Source organism: Simochromis diagramma, unplaced genomic scaffold (assembly GCF_900408965.1).
Source record: "Simochromis diagramma unplaced genomic scaffold, fSimDia1.1 OVJJ01000334.1, whole genome shotgun sequence".
NCBI classification, from domain to species: Eukaryota; Metazoa; Chordata; class Actinopteri; order Cichliformes; family Cichlidae; genus Simochromis; species Simochromis diagramma.
In genome coordinates this window covers 2,415,826-2,442,052 of record NW_024386764.1, presented here as the reverse complement: position 1 = coordinate 2,442,052, position 26,227 = coordinate 2,415,826, and the positions used below count along the sequence as shown (strand labels likewise).

The following is a 26,227-nucleotide window of genomic DNA, read 5'->3' as shown; positions in this document are numbered from 1 at the left end:
AATTTAAAAGAGAAGATTTCCAGGGATTTCATCAGTACTGCTCATTGCACTCTTACTTAGCCGAAAGCCGTCTCAATAAGCGTGGATTATGCCTCCGTTACTGCGATGGCATGTGTGAGATATTCGGTTATATTGCTAATTACATTTAATCAAGAGACAGAGGAGCTCCAGCTACTGTGTAACTACAGTTTAGCCACTTAAATGTACAAATAGAATAGAAATAGAAAAAAGATTCGACACATTGCTGGATGCACAAACATTTATTGTAGCAGAATCAGAAAAAACAAAGTGTAACTCAAGCACAGTGGGCGTACTCGTAGGTACGAATTCACACAGTTCAGTTGATGGTGTTCAAATAATAACATGCATTCAAATTAATAAATCAGGACCTTTACAGGTTATTTCCAAACTGGTGACATCTAACAGATTGCTGATACATTTTTCATGCTCCTCTGTTTCATCACTGTGGTGAGCTTTTGGTCGCGCTGTTATCACTGTGAGACGAGGCATCTGGCTCCCATCTGTGCTCTGATGTCCTTCTGCAACAGAAAACAGATTTTAGACAGTAAGCAAAAGTGGCACAGCTCCTCATTTGTTCTTTTCACAAAAATTAATCAACTGCCACACACACAAACACAGAGACCAATGCTAACACACAAGGATTAACATAAAAAGACTCAGCCGATTACAGTGAACCCTCAGTTTTCCTAATCAGACATGTTTCGTTTGCTTACACATTTTTAGGCTTGTTCGTTTCTTTCTGTGTTTTCCACACGGAAACTGGTAGATGAAAATGGAAGTGGAACAGCCTGACGAAAGACTGTATACTTTTAACGAAACAGAAGAAAGGACACATCAGTGAATGATTAGCTACAGTGTATGAAGGTTTATATATATATATAATCGTATGTAGTCAATATTTCCTGTCAAACCTTTGGAAGTTTGATGGTCACATCAATGCTGTCGGATGAGGCACATACAATCGATGCAGAAACCTCCTGGTTGGCATTGCTCCCAGATGTCTGGTTGAAGCCGGAAAGCAAAGCCATGCCTGGGATGTATCTTTCCATTCTGGAGTGGATAAAATCCATTAACACAAAAAACATTTCAAGGAAGTTGGTTGAGAAGGTGATAAGAATGTTAAATCTTCTCTCCTCATGATAATCATTTAACTTGTCACAGCTTTTATTTCTTGGTAGAAGTTGGACATTTTGTAGAAACTCACCTGGAGCAGTAATTCATCATCTCTTCTGACACATTGGCCCACTCTACTTTGGCTTCAAGTGTCTGCCTGGGAGCAGGGGACTGTGCAGCAGCAGCCATCACCGATATTTTGTAGGGCTTACATTGAGCTCCCCAACTAATCATTGCCTAGAACAAACACAGTCAACGTTGAAGCACCACTCCACAAACAAACACATGGCTTTAGCGCTTTCTTTTAAAAAATATGACACATTTAAAAAGAAGGAAAAGTATGTTATTAAAAAATAAGGACATCATTATCTACTCCAAGATTTTTATATGTTCAGCAGCTTAAAGGTCTGCTACTTTTTAATGCCAAACTGTTGTAATATTACTCTTTAAAACTTTTCCAAGTAGCATGCCATTGCTTATTAACTACTCTTTTTTATTGTCTAGAGAGCAGAAATATGGGAACATAATTACACCAGCCTTTTTTTAAAATGTTGCTAAGGAATATTTTCCCCAGTGATTTAAGGAGGCCGTGGACATGAATAAAAAACATGCCAAACCTTAGTTACTGAGACAATGCTTGTGACCAGGACACATTAACTGCTGATGCCATGCCATTAAATGAAGTCCTTGCAGTTTACACATCAAATTAAACATAAATCACTAAGAAAGTCTTGCTTTCATAGGTTTTCTACCTTAACATTAGCAGGAGACTGTGCAGAAGCGTCGACACACATCTTCCAGTTGGCGGCGTCTCCGATATGGGACACGATCATTTGGGCCTTCAGAGTGTCTCCTTCAGATGGGTTGTACAGGGTCATATCGAAACCCTCAAGGTTCTGGTTACCACTCATGGCAATGGCTTTGATGCTGACCACAGGCTGAGGTGCTGTGGCCTAAGATATGAGACAGTACTTACTTTATATTAATCATCTTATGTCTTAAATTTATAGTAATAACAAAGTGAGTGTGAATTATTGTAGATGGATGAAATAAAGCTGAGGGAAGTGTTTTTTGCAAAGTCAATATATACATATATGTCACATATATTATATTATTTTTAGTGCATGTCAGATTAAAATGCAGAGTACTCTGTATTTGGCCTATTTAACGTACATCCATCATGATTTCTTGGCTGTTACGGGTTTCTCGTTCATTTGATGCGGAATTTGATTGCTCCTGGGATCGTTCCTGTAAACACAACATGGGAACAGGAAAATTTTAAATGATAAAAGACAGGAAGAGGTGATGCACATGTAACGTTACAGAAGTCTTCAAATACCTGTTGCATCCTCCTCATAGTCTCATACAGATGGCGGATGGTCAATGGATGACTGGCGGGTTTGCATTGAACCTCCAAGTGGATTTTCTCCACAGGTTTGGTCGCCTCAGCTAAAAAAGTGCATCAGGTTACATGAGCACAGGATACCTTTATAACCTAACACAGGCCTTCTTGTTGGTTATATGTGTGAAAAAGACATTTAAAAGTAGTAGTCTCATGTGTCTCATGTGAGTGAAGAAGCACGACATAAAGGTCATCTGTGCATATGGTGCACTGAACTTGCTGTGTATACCTGGGACTACTCTGATGGCAGCATGGGTGAATCCCATTATAGAGTAGAGGGGGTATTCGTTGTTAAAATACTGTCTCCTGATGTCATAGTCCACACAGACACCCACTCCATACATGCTGCTCTTGGCACACATATTTGCCTTTCGCCACCAGTTGTTTGGTGTTGGCTGCTGTTTGAAGGAAAAACAATAATCAAGAAGAAGAAGAAGTTGTTGCCAGTTTTCAATAAATGAACGTGTGACAGTAATCTTCCAAAGGTGTTGGCTGTACCTGTTGGGAGTTAAATTCATCAGGTATCATTGGTGTCCTTTTAGGGGATTCTGGATCTCCAATGTTCCTTGAGACTGCATACAGATTGGAGCTGTAAAATGGAAATGTCGGATTTATTTAGTACATTTAGCTTCTTGATGAATCTGAATGAATGAAAAGCACTCATTCTTGTGTTTTAGCTCCTGTGAGTTCCAGTGTGAGCTGGAGTGGAGTGACCACTTTATATAAAGTAAAAGGAATCACACTGCAGTGACTAAAGTAAAGAAAAAATGAGAGTGGTTGGTAATTGATCTAGTAAATGTATTTAGAGCTGTAGAGGGACATAATCATGATCTTGACATACCTGAATGAAATGAGTTCAAACTCATTTTTACAAGCGGGGATGTCAAGTTCCAATACTCTTTTTCCAACATTCATCTTGGCAGAAAGCTTCAATGGCAGCTCAACGGGAGCTTTGCTCTTCATCTCTGAACCGCACTGGAAAAGCTCTGTGTTGATCCCGTGGAAAATCCAGAAATCTTTTGTGAATCTACAATAAAAAGTGTAATGATAGAGTTAGTGTTTGCACCTCCAAAACAAATTGTTTGTCGCATATACTGATGATAGTTGCCAAATACACTGGGTATCTATCTATTTAAATTACCCCATGACACCCTCAGATTCCAGTGAAATATCTGCATTCATCAGGTCTCCGAGATGCTGAGCTTGTGGTGGATTTATTGCAGCTTTAGCTATAGACACACATAAAGAAGCACAAATGTTTAGCCCAAGTACATTTTTCAATAATAAACAAATGTGATTGCCATTTGTTATAAGGTTTTATTCCTCACCGTTAATGGTGATCCCGGTGACTGTTTGATAATATTTGGCAATCTCCACTGGCAAACCCAGGGTGGTAGCTTGCAATAAACGAGCCTCAATATTCAAGAAAGGCTTCGTCCAATGCCATGAAAGTCCTTTTTGCAATTGCTCAATGGCAGCCCACACAGGGGTTCCTTTAGGTGCAGAAGGACTAACAGCCTACTTGCAAAATCACAGGACAGCATCTTGTAAGAGGTATCAAGGCATCATGTGTCTTTAATAGATCAGCAATGTCTCTGCCAATTTATTCTCACCGCTTTGATGTACTCAAGGAGATCCTTCTGGATGTTTACAAAGAAAAACTCTTGTCCAGACAAGCGTGAATAGGCAGAAATGATCGGTTTATCATTTGGCAGCGATTCCCAGTTTTTAAGCTGAAAATGACACGACACAGCGGACACCCACATCAATTGGTGTCATAGTACAGCTGATATTTTTCCCTTGACGTCTTTGATGTAACACTCACGACATTGTAAATGGCCTGAAAGTCGCTGAAGCTAAAATCGCCTTTAAATCCAGGAATGCTGGGGCCAAACAGCTGCTTGAGTGTTTCGGCACGGATACCAAACTGGAATCAAAAGAAATAACAGGATTACAGTTTGTGTTTGGGAAACGTTATTTGAAGGATATTATATGACTCTGTACCTCCATTAGCCTCATAATTCTACCGATGGCAAAATACTTTTGTTGTGATATGATCTCAGTGGGCAAGACGCTTGTTGGACCTCCCAACATATTAAATGAAGCAGATGTCCCCATCAGTAAATCATCTGCATTTGGAAAAGCAAAAATGGTCATTTTTATATGTGAGTGTAAATGTATTTACTTAAAGTCCTCAAAAGTGGTCTAATTATTGGTGAACTTGAACCCACCATCAAACATGTCCATTCGGAATGATCTGCTGTTGTAGCTAAGACGTCCAAATTTGGCAGCGAGGCTTTTCACAGCCAGACTGCAGTAAATTGAACTTTAGCAGAAAACACAAAAACAATTAGATATCATGTAAAATATACCAGCAAAAGCAACACCGATAAAGATACAGCCCCCTTTTTTTATTGTTATACTCACAGATTGTGATTGTCTGGAGTCTTGGATCTAGCTATATTTTCCAAGTAAGAGTATGCAAAGCTAGCGAGATGGATGTCTTTTTCTCTCTCTAGATGTGCAGTCAGTGTGGAGACAAGAGCCGCTGATGGCTTTGTGTTAAACATGACCATGATTGCCATCATGCTTGTCTCAGGGGCACAGTTCTTTTGCAGGAACACTTTCAGGGCAATCTCTTGGACCTGAAAACATAAGCAATATAATAATCAGCTGTTGGGGAAACCATGGTCAAAGCTCACACATTTGCCAGCTACTGTTAGGACAAAAACTATTATGTTCTGGCACAGTTTCTTTTCACTTTCAGTGAGCCCTGAAAGACAACTGAAGACACTTTCCACTTGATTTTACCGGTCTAAGTTAAGAGAACGAAATACTTCACTTGACCTAAAAAATGTGACATTTTAAACGCAAGTTATCTGCATATATTAAAGACAACAACAACAACAACTGCATGTCATGTAATGTTCTTACATCGTGGGGATCTCTGCGAGCTGTCAGTCTCAAAGCCTGCATAGCAGCGCTCTGCACACGGCACGACACGTCTACGGGGTTGGCAGCGACTCCAGGGAGGAAGTTGGTGATGGTTTTAATGCTGCCTGGATGACCTGCATTGCCCAGAGCTCTCAGAGCGATCAACATCTTAGTTTCATTGTGGTTTCTCAGGCCCTCATTGGCAAGGTTGAGCAGTGGCTAGTTAAAACAACAAATACATGTTTAACCTTTTTTTCAAAAATGCTTGTTGACCTGCTTTATCATTTTACACATGGATGATCTCGACTGTAATCTCAGATCTTTTCTAATTATAATGGTTAATTTGGGGGAAAACAGTACTTGAAGTAGTATTATTTCAATATTAAGCTCAAAATGATTTTTTCTAGTTAAATTTGAAATATTACTTAAATAGTTATCTCAAAACCTTAACACTCCATTGCACAGATAATTTCTCATTACATAGCATACACCTGTTGATGTGTGAATACCTGAACAGCAGCTTGTAGACATGGTGAATGATATATGCAGTGTTTGTACACCAGAGAGCCAAAAGAAAACATGGCAGCAGTCCACAAATGAGGATTGGATTTGATGAATTCCATGTTCATTATTTCCTGCGAAAAATCGACATGTCATTTAGGTGATCGTTTTGTTGTTGTTTTTTGTTTGTTATGTGGTATCACCATCCAGGTTTGCTAACTCACTTTAGCCTTCTCAAGCAGCTCAGCTCTGGGCTGGAGATGATTCATAGCTATCAGAAGGGTTTGCACAGCTTCATTTGCAGACACGTCTTTTGCCTGAAATCTCTTTTGCAGGAATTTGAGGACTCTGTCGTCGTTGATCTCGGCAACCATGTCCAAGAAAAAGCGTCTAATAAGTGAAAAAGAAGAGAGAAGAGAGCTAATATACATACACAAATACTTCAGATAAAGATTATCCTTCAAATAAACAGATGAAGGGAAGGTGTGTACCAAAATGTTACAAAAGATATTTATAAGGTTTTAATTAAGTTGTTACATTTCTGCCTCGCATAATATTAAACTATTCCTCATTGTTAATGCGCTGCACTAAATCCCTCCTGAACTGAGTCGAAGGATAATCAGCTGAAGTGGATCAGCATCAGACTTCAGAGGTAGCCTCGAAAAATGTTCTTCTTCATGATGAAAAGCTTTTTTAAAGGTTATCCGTAAAAGAGTCTCACTTTGAGCTTTAAAAAAACATGTTCTCACTGGGTACAAAGATATTCACAAAAAGTTAACTAATAACTTAATAATGATACTTTTATTGCAGCTTTACTCATAAAGTTTGTCGTAAATCCCGTGTTAGAGGCTGTATTTACAACACCATCAACCGCATTCATTCAAATGAGCATACTCAACGAGTATTAGTGCCTTTAAGCATGAAAATGTAGCAACTTTTACACATATGTCTGTCAGTGCAGATGAATTTCCATTAAATTCCAAACTCCAATTAAATAGGTATTGAAAAACTAATAACTAAAGTAGTAGCAGTAGTATAACTAAGTAGTATTTTGTTGAATCACAATTGTATTACACAGTGCATTCAGTGCATAACAAATGTGTCTGACCACCACCCGACAGAGGGTTTATGTCTCAGCTGTCCACTTTTGGTATTTCCAAGAATATATATTTTAAGTATGTGCAAGCTCTTTATCAGACATTATTGTTATCCATGAATTTTGGACAAAAAAATCAAAAAAAAAAAAAATTGCTACATTATTACTTTTTGTAATCACCTCACAAACACTCACCTGTGTTCATTGTTTCTTGCCAGTTCCACCCACATCTCATCCAAATCCCTGTCCTGAAGCATTCGCAAAAGCTGATACACCTTTAAGGTGTCCTCAGTTGTTTCCTTCTTAATCTGGTTTTTATGATCCTCAGCCAACTGTTTGATCATTCTAATAGCCTGCAAACAGGAGCAGAGATTTTCATCAGTCATTCTTGATTTTAGCTGTTTAACTATGAAGGATTTCACTCTTTTTGTTGTATTCTGGTGGAAACTTTGCTACACCAGTTGATCCCTACCTTTGCTTTTGGTTCTGCGAGGTCCTGCATCACAAGAGGGATATTAGCGTCGGAGTTCACTAATTTGTGCATGATGTCGCCCCTGTTTTGCAATTGCCCGACGTTGGCAGGTTTACCTCCCTCACTCACACGAATCAGTACCATTTCCTTCCTGCAGGAGAAGGTTTTTTTATTTGTTATGCAGCAGCTAAAGTTAATTAGCAGGTATAACATGCAGATGCCTTCTTGTCTTACTTTGCTTCCATTCTGAAACTACCGCCCTTCACATTGAAGGGACTAAAGTGCTGTTGCTCGAGGGCATAAGCACTTTTGACCATGCCGCCCTCTTCTGTTGGTTGGATGGTGTAAAGGTATTGCATAGTAGAAATCATAGATTCTCCTCTCTAGATTGGAGCATATGCAAACAGAAACGGAGATGATTTTGCTGGATTTAATTTAAAATCGCACAATCAGCTGCATTTACGACGAGACAAACAAACCTGTTTGGACTCTTTGTCGAGGACAGCAAAGGCCATTCCGTTTTGCATTGCTGCTTTAATTCTGCAGTGGTCGATATCCACAACCTGAGTGATGTTCATGTTGTTTGTTTGCTTGTTAATTTCAGTAGCGTAGTTGTTCTGACACATTCCATGGATTCCAATCTACACGCAAAATAAAACTTGTGTTATTGACATTCTTACTAATGATGTAGACTAAAAAAATCAGAAACTGATGACTTACCTCCTCCAGCTCATAGACAGTTGGTGAGGTCTTGACAGTTGCATGGAAGAAACTCAGCATCCCTCTCACAATGTTGACAGTGGTCTCAGTGACGTCAGGAGCTGCTTGGATTTGCCGAACATGGCCGTTGATGTGCTCAAACTTGAAAGGTTTGGCGAGCTGGGCAGCTATACGCTGACTGAGCTTGGGGCATTGACTGAAATCACTTTTCCCTCTGATGCCATTGAGCTCTGCGAAGGTCACGTCTGAAACCTTGAAGCCCGAACAGAAAAAAGAAATATTTTTCAGATTTGAGCAACAAAACACATCGAATAACGTGTGACCCTACAAAAGTGTGCAGACATTGTCATTTGTATGTAGTATTATTAGCTTACAAGTTCACAGTTTTGTAGTTATAACATTGTAAAGCAGAAGACAGAAAGATGCTGGAACACGGCCAGCGTCGCACAGCTGTAGGTGTGCAAACATTGAAATCAGAGTAGAAACCGCTTTAATGTCTTAAAGAAATCATTTTGTCAGGGTGTTGAAGCCTCAGTAGTGTCTACTCATTTGACCTCTGAAGAATCTATAGTGATGATTACATAATGTTTATTCGGTGGATTTATAAATAAAGTTTCAAATTAACTGGCCAACGTTGTGTTGCTGTATATGCAAGGCAAGGCAAGTTTATTTATATAGCACAATTCAACGGCAAGGTGATTCAAAGTGCTTTACAGAGACATTAAAAAACAAAAAGAAATCAAAAGCATGATTTAAAATGAAAAAAGGAACAGTAGATAAAATCAGTAGTTAAAATGTAAGTTTTGAAATTTAAGCTTAAAGTGTGGATTTGGTGCTTTATTCAAATGCAGCTGAGAACAGGTGAGTCTTCAACCTGGATTTAAATAAACTGAGTGTTTCAGCTGATCTGAGGCTTTCTGGGAGTTTGTTCCAGATATAAGGAGCATAAAAGCTGAATGCAGCTTCTCCGTGTCTGGTTCTGACTCTGGGAACTGATAAAAACAGGATCCAGATGACCTGAGGGATCTGGAAGGTTCATACTGGGTCAGGAGGTCACTGATGTATTTTGGTCCTAAACCATTCAGAGCTTTATAGGCCAGCATCAGAACTTTAAAGTCTATCCTCTGACGGACAGGCAGCCAGTGTAAAGACCTCAGAGCTGGACTGATGTGGTCCACTTTTTGGTCTTAGGACTCGAGCAGCAGAGTTCTGAATGAGCTGTAGTTGTCTGACTGATTTTTTAGGTAGACCTGTAAAGATGCTGTTACAGTAATCAAGCCTACTAAAGATGAAATGCGCATCATTTATAACTTTAAGTAACCAGTGTGTGGATTTATATTACTGTCTGCTGGGACTCTCACCTGAAGAATGAATGCTTGTGGAGATTCACCAGAGATCTTGATGTTGCACTGTATCCTCGCGCCAGACTCGGCTCGGTTGGGTTTGCCGGATCCAAATTTCACTTCTCCTTCATATTTGTACTCGTAGGTTTTCCTGTGATTCAGGGTGAGATCTGAAAGGTGTTTTTATTAAAGTTAAATACCATCTAACTTAAAGCATTTGGAAGAGAATATTATTATTATATGATGGATTTATGATTAAGAATAAGGAAAAAGACTCACCATAACGAGCAGCTTGGCAAGCTAAAAGCAAGAAAGTCAAACATAGTGTTAGCATTATAACACACTGTAAGGTACACTATGAGTCTACATCAATGCTACACAACACAATGCTACAATCAGGCACCTTGTTAGAGTAACAACAGTGTTTTTCTAAGATGTTAAAAGACACACATGGCATCTAATAAACACTTAATCTGAAAACTCCAGAAGAATAGTCCAGTATCGTTAGCAGAGACAACTAAATCAATTGGTATTCTATTCTGTTCTAATCTTATCCAGGTATTAAGTATTTGCTTGAATAAACCTGAATCCTGACAATAACAGTACAACAATTCTATAAAAGACACTCACAAGGGACTTTTTGGATGTTCTTACCCAAACTTCTCAGGAGAAGTTAGAAGATTATTAAGTTTTGGGGTGCTATCCTCCTACAAGTAGAACTGAGTGAATGATACTTACTGGCCAGAGCCACAAGCCAACAGAAGAAGAAGACAAGACCCCGCATGGTGAGAGAGGAGTGGAGATCAGGTTTCAGAGCTGTCCTTTTATATGCATGAGCTGTCATTACTCATTGATCCTTCAGAGCACATCAGACGTGTGATAAGGCCAAAGAACATAATAAAATAAACACACCCTCTCTGAAGTGAGGCCGTGCTAACCCGTGGCGCTGTCAGAGCGACACAAATGATATGTCAAAGATAATTTAAGGGGCAGAGCAGGTCATCCGTTAATGGGAAGGTCACTGGTTTGATCCCCGGCTTCTCTGGTCAAAGTGTCAAAGTGTCTTTTTACGAGATACCCCAGTGCCCAAAATCAGTGTGTCTTTAGAAAAGCATTATATATAAATAAATGTTATCCCTTTGAATATTTTACAACAGTTGTGAATGTGGGTTACCTTCATTAAAAAAAAAGTTGAGTTGGCTTAAAAATAATTAATATATTCAAAGCCTATTTATATGTTTTATATCACAGATAAACATTGTGAAAATGTAAATGTTTCATCATTCAGAAGAAGAAATAAACACATTTTTCAAAGCTCCGCTGCTCAGTCAAAAAAGAAATATGCAGTGAGATTCGTGTCTCAAGTAAAGGGAGAAAGCTGTTTGCTGCCCGGGTTTGTGCTTTTACTTCTTAGACATCAGTGAAACGCTTGGTTTTCAGATATGTTCATAATACACCAAACACACACACACACGCCGCTCTTCATTACAGATTTAAAGATTCTGCCTTGGCCTAAACGGGTTAACAAACATCCCTGTTCGTATGTGAAGTTTGAGGCTGATGACATAGAGCAGCAATCAGCTGATGCGTTTGTCTGAACTGTGAGGGTCGTGCTCACATTTCGCAATGCACGTCTGTCTTGTGCAATCACACCCAGTCTTTATTTCACCTCTAGGGTGATATGGAATATCATATTTTTGTCTTGAAGCTTACGAACTTGTTTTAAATAATGTTTGTTAACACACTTGAGTGGCAGCCAGTTATGGTTTTAAATTCAATTACGATCATAGATTCAAATGAAATAAAAAAAATGGCAACATTGTACCAAAATCACAGAAAAAATTATATTCCATATGTCTTCTGACAGATTTAAAATATCCTACTGTTTCAGCGTTTAAGACTAAATAGGTGCATTTAAAAATAAGAAAAATAATGAAAGTTCTAGTTAAGGTCACAAACTTCATAAACGGGATATGGCCACCGTGACATCACCCTGGGGATTTTTTGTTTTTTTTGAGCCAGACGAGTAAATATATTTAGAAAGAGAGCTACGTGCTCAGTTATCAGCTACAACTGGCAGGCTTGTCAAGAGTCTAGCACGTTGGACAGATGCACATATACCTGCAAATAAAACAGAAATAGATACTGGACCAAAGACTTTTTGTATATGCTACAATTAAACAAATAAAAAGCTGTAATTTTTATATTATTTTCTCTATTAAAATGATCAAAAGAGCACTAACACAGACACGCCTAGCAGACTGATATATTAGTATCTACCTGTCAGTCACAGACGTCTGGCTCCAAACTGTATTAGCTTTAAACCTTCAGGGGTTTTGACACAGGCCACAACACTTGCTACAGTGCAGCGTTTGAGGGACTTCTCAGGTCTCTTTGCTGTGTTTCCTTATTCCCATAAGTTTTAACAGATCTGCAGAGCTAACGTGAGGAACGCTAACAGATATAAGATTTGCTTGCTCCCATTTTCTACAGCATGTTACGAATGATTCATAATGTTAAATATACAAATAATCTGTTTATAAAATCAAAATTGTTGAAGTTAGAAGATTTAGTGACCTCACAGACATTAGTAATGATGTTCAAGGCAAAAAATAATAATAAATTACCTTTTAAGTTACAAAGTTTATTTGTATTGTGTTCAGGAAGTGGGGACAGTAGAAGGATTATTATTATTGTAAGCATCAGTTTGGCAAATGTGTCCAACAGTTGTAGGCATAAGAATATGGAGCTCTCTCCATGATAATCTCAAGAGTTGGACAAATATGCACCGTTTTAAAATGTGTTTTATGCTTAAAACAATAATTCAATATGAAGAACACAAAAGTAATTTGGGCTAATTGTGGAAGGAACAATTCTTCTTTGCCATCTTGTGGTTTTGTACACTGTCGATTTTACTCTTTTGTTGTTTTGTTTTGCATTGTTAAGTGTCGATAAATGTTAGAGTGCTCTTTGGGTTGTAGGTGCCCACTTGTAAGATTATTTGGTATTCAGATAGGGGGCAGGTGTCAATAAGAATTTATTCTTCCTCCTGCTCCTTTCCATTCATGGGTGCAGTGCTGTATTAATGGGAATGATGTTTGCGTGTCAGAAACGAAATTCTGTTGAACCATGTGTGAATCAAATAAACACAAACCTGATGTGTACTTATACGTTTCCCAGGGCAGTGCCTACTGTGTCACCAGTGAGAGCACCTTTACCATTTAGATGGTTATTTATTATTTCATTAAATAAATAAATAAAGATGAAAAAACTCGCCCTACTATACTTCCTTTAATTAAGGAACTGCTGGTTTTTTTTCACTTTCACCTGCGCTTTATTATGCAGCCCCAGAGATTACCACATGCTCTTTTTAATAATGACATACAGTTTCTCAGATAGTCTGAGGACTGTTGGGTGGCTGTAGTAGACACTCACTGCTTTCTTGTTAGTTCAGTAATATAGGTATTGTAGGATATAGCTTGCTAGCACCCTCCAATCAATAAATGTGTCCTATACATTAATAATTAACGCAATATACAGTGTTCCCTCCCCACTTCTGAAATGAACGAGCAGCATGAGAGCGTTTCCTGGCTCTATAAAATAGAGCACTTTCGTTTGTTTCACTCAAAAGTTTGAGGTTCAGTTTATTAGTAGAGTCATGATATATGCAAATGCACTAGCATGAAGACAATAATGAAATTTTTGGTAAATGTGTTTAATTGCTAGACCCCAGGCTGACGTTTCTTAACCTCATTAAAAGATCCCACAGCCTAGGAGACAGATAGTTAAGGAATGCTGTGTGCTGAGGAGATAACACATATTAATTCATTACAACCTTTTTTTTTTCTTAACATGCAGATAAATAATGCAAAAATACTCCGAGTTTATGGAAGAACGAGTGTGCCTGATAATCTCCACTAGATGGGGCCATTGGCCTATCCAATTGTTACTGTGGCGCATGGACAGGACACACAGCCATTCATGTTGGACTTCCTGTCCACTTACCAGTGTGTTTATTTAGCAAAGAAGGCTGATGAATGCATTAACCAAGCCCAATGATTATTTTGCATTTCGGTTTAAAAGAAATGGGCAACAGAGAAGTTTTGCTTTGACACATTTATTTTAATAATTTACAATCAATTTCAAACAAAAGATGAGAACAAAGACGGACACGGCATTGATTATTTGGAGTGTAATGCTTATAAAGGCACTAAAGGTAAAGGTACTCAATTAAACTGAACATATGCAAACTATTTTTATTCTATTGTTACTCTCACAAGAATTGCTTTTGTGTAAAAGGCAATGCAATTGTTTGGCTTTTTATGTACTTTATGGAACAAAACAAACAATCAAACAAAAAGTGTGCTGCATAATTATGATTCCAGTCTGATAAAAAGCAAACAAGACATTTGAAACTACCACTGCTACATGTTCTAATTTATTAGACATCTGTACTAAAATCCTCCCACACCATTTTTCCCAAAAGTGGAAGCACGAGTCACAGGATATTAAAAAGCTGTACTATAGACTATTATTATACAAGTGCAGATGGTCTGGCTTTGGCTGCATTAATTCATCTTAGGCATTCAAAACAACAGGGGACATTTTTGAAAAGCCTGTAGTATTCGTCTTGAATCTGAAAAGACACACACACACACAACAGAAATATGCTTTAGATATAATACAATGTATGTTTAATCCATACAGTGGTGAGCTGTGCCAGTGTTGTTAACATATTTACAGGCTTTTCATACATTTATAAACCTTCACTTGGATATTTTGTACTTTTAACTCTAATTTATATATTTCACAAGTATACTAGTTTGTGACCTGTCAAAACACTAACAGGAAAAGTTTCAGTCAGTTCATTAAATGTTTGATAGGGAAAGATTTATGCCTCAATCTGACCACCTGGGGAGAGAGAAAACATGGCAAACCCAAACAAACTGAGCATGTTCGGATGCTTAAATCCTAACAAAAAATGCACATTTGCTCACACACAGGTTTCTTTTTTCATATAGCCTTAATATCTTCACCTTAATATTCTCAGTTGACTATATAAAATGTGTTTTGTTGGGGTCTATTTGTTCTATTTGATTCAAAAAAGCAAAAAGCAAAAAACCCAAAAAGCTGATGTTACCTTTCTGGACAGCACACAGAGGAAGATGAAAATGAACATCCCTTGGAAGGCGTTGGTGATGGTGAACAAATAGGCAGTGAGGGTTGTCTCATTGAGAATGTGCAAGACTCCAAACGTCCAGGTGGCACCGAGCACAAACAGCAGAGCCAAGGCACCACGGGCACAGGACCTGAGAGGGAGATAGCACCGATTTAAACACCCTGCACATGGCTAAGATCCTTTCTCAATCAACAAAGAACTCAGCTGTAATTTAATTCTGCAAAGGCACCACATGATACCCTAATAATCCACCAGATAAGGAACCTACAACTTGACTTTCTTTTTTTTCCCTTCTTTTTTCCAACTTACTCAACGAGAGTAAAGATAATCCTACCTGATGTTTTCATAGTGGCTGATTTCAGGCTTTTTCACAGCAGTATGCCGGTATACCTTATAGATGATTACTCCAAAAGCCAAGAGATTAACCTTTAGTGGAAAAACAACAATCAAATGAATATCTGTTATTAAAAAAATTACTTTACTTGCTTATTTGAACACATTCATGAGTCATGATGTATGATTTTACCAGGATGATCAAACATGCAGGTCCAATGAAGCTCCATATGAAGTGGTTTTCTGTGCTGAGCCAACACCTATGATGGAATAATATTTAATAACATTTTAATACGTTTGATTCATATTTTAACAAATTATGATTTCCGCCTTAGTGTAAAATTCCCTGATGTTAATTATAATAATACTGTACATAAGCTTTCTTATCTTAGGATAAAACCCCTAAAACCCCCTAAAAAAAGCAATCAACACGTCTTTTGCGTAACTTATCTCTTGTCTTTTGTAATAGCATTTTACACTAATAAACAACAGGGCTACTATTTTAGGGTTTTTTTTTATCAAGCTCTCTGTGGTACCCAAAACATTTCAGAATTTATTTTCTGCCCCACGGCACAACCATCTTCAACTTCCTTCATGTCCCTCCAGGCCAAATTTAATCTATGTCCCCTTGTACTTATAATTAATGTAACTTGTTTATCTTGCTTCCTGAATGAGTTTGAAAAATGAAGAAGTCATTTTACGACCCTTTGTCTATCCACACATACATATATATAAAAAAGCTGCAAATATCGTCAGCTTACACTTTATCTGTGCCATAATACTTGGAGCCTAGTGTTGCGGAAATGGCCACCACTACCGCTGGGCTTCCATAGCCGAAAATATAAAAGTTACGGTGCAGAAAGCCTTTGTTGTAGATGACGCCAACCACTATTAAGTACAGATGGATGCCCTCGATGCACATCCAGGCGAAGGCCGCAAGGAAGAAGTAGTGCAGCAGCCCTGCAATCACAGAGCAGAAAAGCTGCCAAGAAACAGACGGGAGAGAGAAAGACAGAGAGAGATTTTACAATTTTATTTTAAATAAAACTGTGTTAAAAAAGTGGTACAGTATTCATATACTCCAAGTGTATATGAATCTCAATGTGCATGTTGAGATGTACTGTTACTATTACTATTTTCATTTTCATAAAGTAAATTATCTGCAAGTCAAATAAGAACAGATTTACACCAGATTTAAAGCTGACAAACGGACAATATTTCGCGATATTTCACGTTTCACTAAGTGAAGGGCATCCTCACCTTATGCGTGTACATGTTGATTCCCACCAGGAAGATGAATTCGGCCATGAAGAGGCTACAGCACAGGTTCTTGTGGATGGTGGTTCTGGTGCTCTGAATTTCACTGAAGAACCAGAAGGTGAAGATGCACATGAACAAACAGATGAGCGAGATGATCATTCCCAGCTGGGTGATCCGGGTCAGGATGGTATAGTGGGCCACCAGCTGAGAAGCGAATGGAAAGGGAGGCGTTTCATTCACAGTTTCATGGAGCGCCGAGTTGTTGTCTTTTCTGCTTGGAATCATTTGGCATAACATAGGCACAGGCTGGGGTTACAGCAACATGTTGTGCTTGGAGACGTTCTGGGGCGATACTGGTCCAAATATTAGAGGCAAGTGGTTTGTTGTCAGTTTAAAAAAAAGTAACTTCCTCGTTGTTGGTGTGAAATTCACCAAACAATTTAAATTGGAATTGAAACCAACAATAAAGTGAGAGAAGGTTTCAAAAAGTAGTGGGTGGATAACTCTTATAGATGCCAAACATGTGCACTGAGTCACCTTGCCTCTAGGACCTGTTCAGACTTCCTCTGCATTTGGCTTTAGTTGATTTTTTATCTTTCTACTGTAAACAAAGCAGCGCGAGAGAAATTTCCATCATCTTCACAGATAAATCCACATATTTAAATTTCTCAGTTAACAGGCAACTAATTGTCCACCAAGCAAATAATATATGACTTAAAAACAAGACAACATAGTGTTTATTTTGCATGAAATGAAATTTCTCCCTCAGTAACTGTGGAAACATTGGTGAAAAAAGCTGTTAAAAAACTCCTTGATCTTGCTCCATATTTCACTGTTGTAATTTAGTGTATGCTCACTCACGTTGGCTCGCCCAGAGGACATGAGGATAGCAAAGTGTGTGAGGTGATTGCAGGAGCAAGTGGTCGCATTGCTGTTGACGTGGACTGTCTTGCAGCCGTGAGTGGCCCACCGGCCCTGCAGGCTATCCGCCTCGTACTCCCAGAAGGCGCACTTCGTCACATCAGCTTTAGTATCTATGGGCTTCAGGGGATGGAGAGGAACAAAGACTGTTAACTGTGGAGTTATTATTAGTTTTTGCAGCTCGCTGCTTTGGGATAACAAATCAATAGGGGCTTAAACTGATCCCAGAGCTGGTCTCATCAAAACAGCTATGAGAAATCATCACAGCCCATCGAAGGTCTGTTGTTCTGTTATTGATTCTAACACTATTTATGAGCTTTGCTTTTTCCAAGTTTTCACGTTAATATTGCCATTGACATGCAAGAGCACAGAAAATAAATGTAATGGGAAGATCATTAATCACTGGCACATGAGCTTTTTTGCTGGGCTCACTGGGCCTATTCTAAATGATTATGTATCAAATATATATATTTTACAATGATATAATATATTGATATAATGATTTTACTTTTTTTATATGTTTTAATGATCCTAAAAGAAAATACCAGGACAATATGTTTGTATATCAACATTTTAAATTTTGTATTTTATACTCTCAAAGTCCTTACTTAAAAACTTAAAAGGTGCAGGCAAGAAAAAAGCATCCCGTGCATCACAGGAGAAAAAAATTCTGCTTCAGTAGTAAAAAGTATCTGCACAAAAAAGGGGCCCAAATTATTGATTGTTGCTCTTCAAAGAAGGCAGTTCACAGAGAATTTTCACGGCTCGAAAATAAATCAACTCATCCTTTGTTAGCCTTAATACTCAAGGGAGCAACAAAAATAATGATTTTACTTTTTCATACATTTTAATTATCCTAAAAGAAAACACCAGTACATTAATTTTTAGGGCTGTTTATCTCATTACCCACGTTTTTCCATAATCTCGTCACGTTTCCTCAGCTATTCCCTTTAAATGAAAGGTCATTGCCGAAATACACGGTGCGAAATCTTAAAATTTCATAAAAACTTTACACAAAGCGCTAACTGTTCCTCCCATGTGAGTTTGTTCAAATTTGACTTTAATGGAAACTCTGGCAGTTATCAGGTTACTGCCAGACCCAATCTGGGACTGAGGAAGCTATTTCTCACAACAAAAGCACAACGCCCCAGTCTGACAAGGATATATATGATGAGATACTGACGAGAGAACTGAACAAGATCCTATTAGCTAATGCTGATAAATGACTCGTTTGCAGAATAGAAAGTTTAGCTGTAAGTTTAAAGTGGCACAAAAGTGAGCAGCAACGTTTGTTTTTAACGCCGTATTTAGCTTGTTTATCACACAACGCTTCGAAATGAAAAACCTTGAGTAACATAAACTATTTTGAATCGCTGCTCTTAATTTACCCTGATCAAATTGAGCAAAAGGATTAGACTGAATTTATATAGAGAATAAAAATGAATGAAAATCTCTAGTAATCGCTTCCCTTAAGAAAAGCTGCAGTCATGTGTAGAGGAGCAGCGACTTTCTGAAACAGTATATGTTTTGACATTACATTCTACAAATGCAGAAGTAAAAAAGCAAACAATGTAGCCTGCCTCAGCACTCTGTGCAGTCTGTACCTCACTGTGTCTCAGAGTGAAGGTGACATGGTCAAGTTGGTAAACGTCAGCAGGTTTGACGGCTGCTGCAATGACTTGGGAGTTGACAGTGATTTCCCCCGTCCCTGCATACCGCGAGTAGTCAGTGACACCTGGGTCGCTGCTCGGCTTCAGGATGTCACTGATGCTGTCATATCGCACAAACACCACTGACACGCTTCCTGAGGAAAAAAAAAAATGAATACAAACTTTTCTTTTTGGCACAGATTGCATCTGATTTTCCTTTTAGGCTTTAAGCTACTTTACCATTTCGGTCTTCTTCTGGTCTCACTTTCAGTGTTAGATTTATATGATCTCCTCCCATGGAAGCAGACAGTTTGGCTTTTGTGTGATGAGCCTCGAAGGTGAAGAGTTTCACTTCTGCGGTTGAGGATAAAAAAAAAAGAGGTCAGGGATAACCCTCTCCATTTCAAAGCCTCGCCAAACTGGAGAGCTGAGCCCAGTGATAGTTACTGAGTCTTATCAGGCACACTGTAACTATCACTGCTGTTCAAACACCAATCAAAATAAACCAAATCATAACACACTGTAAGGAAAGCTATTTGGGACACAGAAAAGAAGAAACTAAAAGCTAAAGTGGATTAAAATGTTATTTGGCTCTAAAAAGAGATTACGACTTGGAAGAATAGCTCTCTGCTGAAACAGAAAAAAGGAGACAGATCCAAAGCAACAACATGCACACAAAAGGAGGACAGATATTAAATAAATAAATAAAAAAGAACCCGTACCCCCCCAAAAATATTCAACATTGCACGAGGGTGAAGTTTCACTTTCTGGAAAATAAAACAGTGAAATGAAGCCATGAGGTTCAAAATTATAAATAAATAGTATTTAAATAATTTGATGACTGACTGAAAATTCAAATAAAATAATACTAACGGGCAACACCTACTGTTATACTACCATATCTAATTAATACATATGCTGTATTAAAATTCATATTATTTTTTTCATAACTGCCTTTTGTGTATTTTGATACCTTTAATAATTTTTTTCTGTATTTTTGAACCGCTCATTGAATTTTAGGGTGAATTAATTCATGGCATTCATTTATGTTTACAGATGATTTTTTTAAACAGTGAAACTTCTAAGCAAACGTAGGAGCGCCCTGTCTGGTTTTAAAGCAAATAAAGGAATTAAATGCATCACAGTGACAATTAACTGAAAGCCTCACCCATTTCTGTAGCTTTGATTTCAAGCTCTGTTGGAGTTTTGTAATTGCTGGCCAAAGACAGAGCGCTTTCTTCAACAACATGCAGCAGCTTGGTGATGGTATGCTCACGACGTTCTTCTTTCATTCTGGTCCAAGCCACCAGTTCATCCTTCTCCACCAGGTTGTTTACTGCATTTACTAATTTCTGTTTGAAAAGATTTGCTTCGAGTATAACATGTGCACAATAATATAGCATGTAATGCATGTTATGTCTGCACTGCAATATGCTTCCAATTAGGTATGATTAGAATGGGATGTTTACATCAGTTTGGCTGTTTTTGGCCTTTCATTAAATACAAGCAGCAGCTACACTGTGTTTAAAAAATTATTGGTTAATGGGTAATTTTGCTGTCAGCTTTGGGACAACAACAAAATAATAAGTGCTAATAATAAAAATGACACATTAGCAGAAAGTAATAGTATCTCCAAGGCGTAACTGTTAAGAAGGCAATGGGCTGCAACCAGTGCCACTTTTTCTTAAACCAGTTCAAAGCATAGCTGCACTTCAGGCAGACTTCCAACTGTTGACTGAGAAACAAGAATGGTAAACAAAGATTACTGAGAGAGTTGAGTTGATGGCAGATGGTTTGACAGCGTAATCCTTCTCCGCGGCACCCAGTGTTGATGCGGATCTACTCAAGGCCTCAACATATGCAATCACTTCCACTGAAGTAAGTTCACCAGACGTCTGCTTGGCAATTTCTTTCAGTAGACTTTGGGGCTCCGTGAGGTTGCTCATCTGGTGGCAGAGAAATGTTTAGATTGATAGATGTCCTTGTTATGTTTTTTTGGATCACAGCTGTGAAACGACCAAACTTTACATGAAAACGTGACGTATCCTATTCATCCTATTCACACGTGTGCACATATCTAATCACGTGAAGACTCTCTACAAAAGGGGGCAATTGTGTCAAGCGTTTTTACTACTTGAAAAGATGCTAAAAAATTTTTCACGTACTCCTCTTAACTTCAAACTAATCACAGCTGCATGCAGTAAATCCCCAAATATGACCTTCAGAATTTTTTTATTTTTTTGCTTTTGCTTTTCTTTATAAACATCAGTTCATGAACGACGGATTACACTCAGCTTAATTATCACGCTAGTGAGCCAGTTTTACATAAATCATCACCTAACCACATGCTAATTAAATCTCTCCCATTCTCCTGTAACAAGGAACACAAAATGTGCTACATGACATCCATTAACTGGTCCTGCTATAACTTTACTCTCCTGTAGGGGGCAGGACTGCAGGTCCAAACCGAAACTGCTGATTGAAACTGCAGGTTGTGTTTGGATCATAGCGGCTGGTGTTGCATATCCTTGTTATCATACAATCTCGAGTCATTTCAGCCGTTTTCCTATTCCACCCTCTGTTTGTCTTCCTTCTCGCCAACAGAGGGCAGCATCATCTTATCCTTTCTTTTTTACCCCGTTTGGTTAAAATTGTGAGAAAGGAGTACTCACAGATTCCAATGTTCTGTTGACAACCTGCGTCACGCAGCCGGTGTTGTCATGGCAGTATTTCTGGGGATGCTCTGGAAAACAAACAGTTTGCAAAAGCGCATCTTTAATTCACTACCATGACTTCGCCAGTCTGCCTTTCATTTAGAAAAAAACAGCAGCTCTCTTTATTATCAACTTTACTTAAAACATCAAACAATTCAGGATTGCACTGTTCACTCGATGTATTGCATCGAGTGAACAGTGCACACACACACACACACACACACACACACACACACACACAATAATGGATGTGTCTGGGTTGTGTGTAGATGTGTAAAAGCAAGTAAAAAAAAAGATGTATGTCCTTGAATGTAAGGATCAGTGTGTGTGTGTGTGTGTGTGTGTGTGTGTGTGTGTGTGTGTGTGTGTGCTCTTCCATCCTCATACCGACCTTTACATCTAACTTTGCTCTCTGGATGAAAGTGCTTAGGGCCTGAAGTCGGGATGTAATCACGCTGACAGGTGCAATTGAAAGATCCATTTGTATTATGGCAGTCTGAGTTTGGTCCACAGACCTGTTCTGACTCGCACTCATCAATATCTGAAAGATGCAAATGAAGAGTTCAGCTTCAATTAAAGCAAAGCAGTTTGATGTTCCCTTACATTGGCTGCTCGCTGACAAAGTTAATGCAGTTACAGATGTTTGTCTAGGCAGCATTCCTACCTCAAAATAAGAATTGGTTGGTTTTTTTAAATACAAATATGTGACCTGCAGTTCTTGCACACATGTTACACATTGATAATTCATTCTCACGACCTCGTTAAACTTTATAACTCTTTATGATACTGATCAAAACAAAGTTTGGTATACTTAAATCCTGAACAGGTCAACCAGACATTACCGATGCAGTCAGTGCCATCGTTGGGCAGGAACTCGTCCCGTCCTGTCGATTTGTATCCAGAGACACATTTACAGTAGTAGCTGCCCACTGTGTTGGTACACTGGCCCCTGGCCCCACAGATATTAGTCACGTTCTGGCACTCGTCATCATCTGTGGTGAGGAAATGGAAATACAAACGCTAAAATGAGCTCAAAATCTTTCATCCTCAATAAGCAAAGTAGATTCAGCTTGTTACTCTGTTACTCATGGAGTGGGTAAACCAGCTGGTTAACAGATGACCCAGAACAAAGATGAAAGGAGTTTGATGTAGTCTGCATTTTTGCTTTGCATTAAAATTCATGTTTTTTTTGTTTGTTTTTTTACAAATTAAAAGTTACAGCATTTTGAAAAAGGCTACTTTTTATTCTTAAACTGTTACAATATCATATTTCCATCTTGTCTCAGCAGATTCATTTCCTGTCCAGGTTTGTGTTGAGGCTGAAATGCATTTTACTCTAATGAGAAATGAAAGCGCCGTCTCTTCAACAATAAATCAGTTCTTCTTTGAATGTGCAGCATTAATTTAAAAATCACTGAAATACTCAGACTCAGTTACTTTTTGAAAATGAAATCTTAATTTAATCCTCCATGATTAACCATATGCTATGCAAAGTGTTCTCTAAGATTTTGACTCAAAATGTCACAAAAATAATACAAAAATTACTACAAAGACAGCATTTTTGGAAATTTCAAGAACCAACTTGAACTTATGCATTTGCCCCTAAATTTGTTGAAATTGTACTGGATGGAGAGAAAAAAGCAACCTATTTTTTTCATATCAATTTATATATTAAACCATAAAACTCGACATAACATCTTCCCAGATCCTTTTTAGTATCATTGTTGTTGAGTTACTTTGAGTGCATGTTAACACAAATACACTCTGAAGTTTGATCCATGATTGCTGTTTCAGGAATGCCCAAATGTGATCGTGATCCTGAAGGCTGTGGTGTGGATGTGGAGCTGATGAAGCTCAGAGATGTTAGTCTTCTTTTGATTAAAGCCTTGGCTGGGTGTAACTTGCACGCAGTTTAAATAGTTCACATTTGTGATTGATTTGCAGTTGTTTGCCTTTGTTTGATTTCATGGAAGTCAAATTACCTAAAATATTTTGCTTTCCAGGCTAACCGAGCACTGCTGAAGATGCTGCTTCATTATAGAAAATGCTGTTCCAGCTTTTTTTTTTACTTCCAAACACACCTTCCGCCCCTTGTTGACAAGGACCTGCTAAGACTTTCCACTGTTGTTTTTACTTGTCGAGGTATAATGGACACTCTGCTCTTCCTCTTCTCTGTACCTTTGGCACACAATCTGTCCGGTAAGGGAAATCCTCTGCTTCAGCGAGAAAGGTGATCATAGTCAGAGAGGAAATACTCCCATAGCACATGTGATCCTTTATCTGTCATCCTCACAGACTTTTCACCCACATACTTCATGATTCACTTGAATGTCCTGTTTTTATGGGTCCATTTTACCCTCCTATCATCACTTACTTGCTTAAAAGTTAAAGATGACCCTTTTCTTCCTGTTTGTCTGAAATCTACAATTGTTGTTTGTTTCATGTGAATTTTCCAAACAGTTTTGGTAAAAATGCAGATTTAATAAAGCATGAGCAGACACAGTCTGAAATGCTCTTGCTAGTTAATATTGTCCTAATTTTACGTCTCTGGGACAGTGTAACCTTAACAACAAAAAAAAACCCCTCTAACATTTTCATTTACTTTTGGCCCTTGGACTATGTAAGCGGTGATTGTGGTCAGATTTGGCCAGGAAACCAAAGGGGTTCCAGGAATTCTAAACAGCCCAGAAACATAACAGGACTAACAATGCCGACTGTAGGCGATGCAGGCCATTAAAATGCTTCTAATAAAGCTGTATCTGGACGTATGTTCCACTTCACACTGTTCCCTTGGTGAATAACTCTGTGGCAACTTTTTAGGCAAGCAAACTCTAAAAAACCTCCCCCCCAACTTTAGCTGTTTTAAGCCAGCACAGCGAGTCGATCATACACAAACAAACACAAGAAAACTAACTTCAAATGACTTACACAGACCTTAAGTTTTTTTCAGCCATTCCTTTTGCCTGCGTTTTCTAAACTGGCCAGAGTTAAGCTGAATTACAATAATAAATCTTGTTTGCTTGCACACGAGCATCCTTAGGTCGCTAATTTGCTTCATGTCTGTGGACTATTTTGAGATAATCAGAGATAAATGGTTCCAGAAGAGAAAAGCTGCACAAGTCACAGTGATTTATACTGATAATATGACCATAGCAGTGCCTTGTTCCTCATTAAGTTTTGACACAAACGTTTTTGCCATCGAGAGCCATCATAAGAAGCTTTAACCCACCCAGAGTTATATTTTTAACGCCTCACATCTATGCTCTGCTCCGTCAAGTGTAATGTTTAAAAATGTTCAATTAGCCCGCTTGTTTCAAAACGTAGGCCTAATACTGTTGTTTACGACACGCAGTCACAGCAACAAAGGCTTCCTAAAATAGTCGAGGCTTCCACAGTCTCGCTGCGTGTGCTCTTTAATATAAAGGTTGATTTGTGTATGCGTGCGTGTAGTCACCATTGCAAAATGTCGTTCCGTCTCCGGTGTATCCGTGATTACAGTAGCAGGCCTTGTTTGATCCATTCAAGGTCTTACATGTTGCAAGTGTGTGACAAGAAGCACAAATGTCAGAGGGGACGCATGGGCCCATCAGACTCGAGAGCCACGCTGCGTAGACACAAGAGACACACTGTGTATGTTTTAATTACACCACAACATTATTATTCCAAACCTTCCTGAAGACGTGTGATTATATAAAAAACAAAACATGTTAACCTCCAAATTCCTAAAAGTTGCAGAGTCAGTCATGTAATCCATCAAACTTCAACTTAAACCGAAAAGCAACACGTACCTGTCAAAAACCGGTTAAACCCCCCCCAAAAGAAATAAAGTTGAAGAGAAAATTTATGTTAAACAAAACCACCTTTCCAAACTAATAATACTTGATAATGCGGACCCCTCTGAGGGACATACATTTAAAACAGTCTCCCAGTAAGACATCTGGTACCCGTCGAGTATAAATTAGCTCACGTACCTGTCAAAAGTACAAGTTTCATTGGTGACTTGAGCAAAGAATCCATACTTGCGCTGTGTCTGGATTTTACTTGATCGTAGACTGCAGTGGGCTGTCTGGTGACGTCGTTCATTTCCTTGCATCAGTTTTCCTGTTTCCTTAAACCTGGCCCTTCCTGTCCTGCTCTTTAATCTGCTTTGAAAAACACGCAGCTTGGTCGAGTCATCAGCCACACAGACACGTTTGCCTCCATTTTTCACTAAATATAAAAGGACATTTAGTTGCATTGAGTCGCTTTTTCGTAGCGTTGCTGACACTTTGTCTTAGGTTGTCATTTTGGAGGCCTGCGTGCCATTGTTCTCACTTGACCACATACAGTAGGTTATGTAAACACAGGCCTAAACAACACCAGCTAACTTCACTGAAGGACGACCCCCTCCCTTCCGCAGGCGCTAGCACACAAATTTACACACGGACATTCCAGAGCTGTGTCTTCCACGTATCATCTTACACATGCTATCCTTTCCAAGACACACGTTACTAAACTTGCGATGCAGACTCTTTGGTGGTGTGTTTAATGCATCGGGGTTCCTGCTCTTGAGAAAACACAGTGAAAGGA

The 26,227-nt window shown here is 38.6% G+C and overlaps 2 protein-coding genes across 2 annotated transcripts; both read right to left on the bottom strand.

Moving 5' to 3' along the window:
• Positions 1 to 245: 245 nt before the first annotated feature.
• Positions 246 to 10,452, bottom strand: vtg3 (vitellogenin 3, phosvitinless). Its single transcript, XM_040031671.1, has 28 exons — positions 10,341 to 10,452; positions 9,882 to 9,902; positions 9,621 to 9,772; positions 8,260 to 8,511; positions 8,019 to 8,180; positions 7,774 to 7,922; positions 7,540 to 7,690; positions 7,263 to 7,420; positions 6,196 to 6,361; positions 5,980 to 6,105; positions 5,471 to 5,689; positions 4,964 to 5,181; positions 4,768 to 4,862; positions 4,541 to 4,665; positions 4,362 to 4,463; positions 4,150 to 4,269; positions 3,865 to 4,054; positions 3,678 to 3,765; positions 3,378 to 3,563; positions 3,035 to 3,125; positions 2,766 to 2,934; positions 2,474 to 2,583; positions 2,308 to 2,382; positions 1,887 to 2,087; positions 1,226 to 1,371; positions 933 to 1,071; positions 735 to 827; positions 246 to 539 (listed from the first exon to the last, which is right to left on the bottom strand). Exons 1-27 carry the CDS (start codon positions 10,444 to 10,446, stop codon positions 741 to 743), a joined length of 3,804 nt encoding a protein of 1,267 aa, XP_039887605.1. The 5' UTR covers positions 10,447 to 10,452; the 3' UTR covers positions 246 to 539; positions 735 to 740.
• Positions 10,453 to 13,703: 3,251 nt separating this feature from the next.
• On the bottom strand, positions 13,704 to 25,755 carry adgrl4 (adhesion G protein-coupled receptor L4). Its single transcript, XM_040031658.1, has 16 exons — positions 25,630 to 25,755; positions 25,113 to 25,262; positions 22,501 to 22,650; positions 22,050 to 22,199; positions 21,617 to 21,687; positions 20,711 to 20,890; positions 20,113 to 20,296; positions 19,185 to 19,298; positions 18,900 to 19,099; positions 17,236 to 17,415; positions 16,375 to 16,578; positions 15,876 to 16,096; positions 15,308 to 15,374; positions 15,116 to 15,207; positions 14,743 to 14,911; positions 13,704 to 14,238 (listed from the first exon to the last, which is right to left on the bottom strand). Exons 1-16 carry the CDS (start codon positions 25,739 to 25,741, stop codon positions 14,176 to 14,178), a joined length of 2,307 nt encoding a protein of 768 aa, XP_039887592.1. The 5' UTR covers positions 25,742 to 25,755; the 3' UTR covers positions 13,704 to 14,175.
• Positions 25,756 to 26,227: the final 472 nt, after the last annotated feature.

What these genes read in the sequence shown, in the direction of transcription:
- vtg3 (XM_040031671.1), bottom strand. Translation starts at nt 10,446, where the DNA reads ATGACAGCTCATGCATATAAAAGGACAGCTCTGAAACCTGATCTCCAC. An exon ending in TTCAGGCCATTTACAATGTC is followed by an intron (nt 4,270 to 4,361) that starts GTGAGTGTTACA and finishes TGTCATTTTCAG; the next exon opens with CTTAAAAACTGGGAATCGCT. An exon ending in TGCCATCAGAGTAGTCCCAG is followed by an intron (nt 2,584 to 2,765) that starts GTATACACAGCA and finishes GCACTTTTTTAG; the next exon opens with CTGAGGCGACCAAACCTGTG.
- adgrl4 (XM_040031658.1), bottom strand. Translation starts at nt 25,741, where the DNA reads ATGAACGACGTCACCAGACAGCCCACTGCAGTCTACGATCAAGTAAAA. An exon ending in AGCCACTATGAAAACATCAG is followed by an intron (nt 14,912 to 15,115) that starts GTAGGATTATCT and finishes TCTCCCTCTCAG; the next exon opens with GTCCTGTGCCCGTGGTGCCT. An exon ending in TCTGTGTGCTGTCCAGAAAG is followed by an intron (nt 14,239 to 14,742) that starts GTAACATCAGCT and finishes GTGTCTTTTCAG; the next exon opens with ATTCAAGACGAATACTACAG.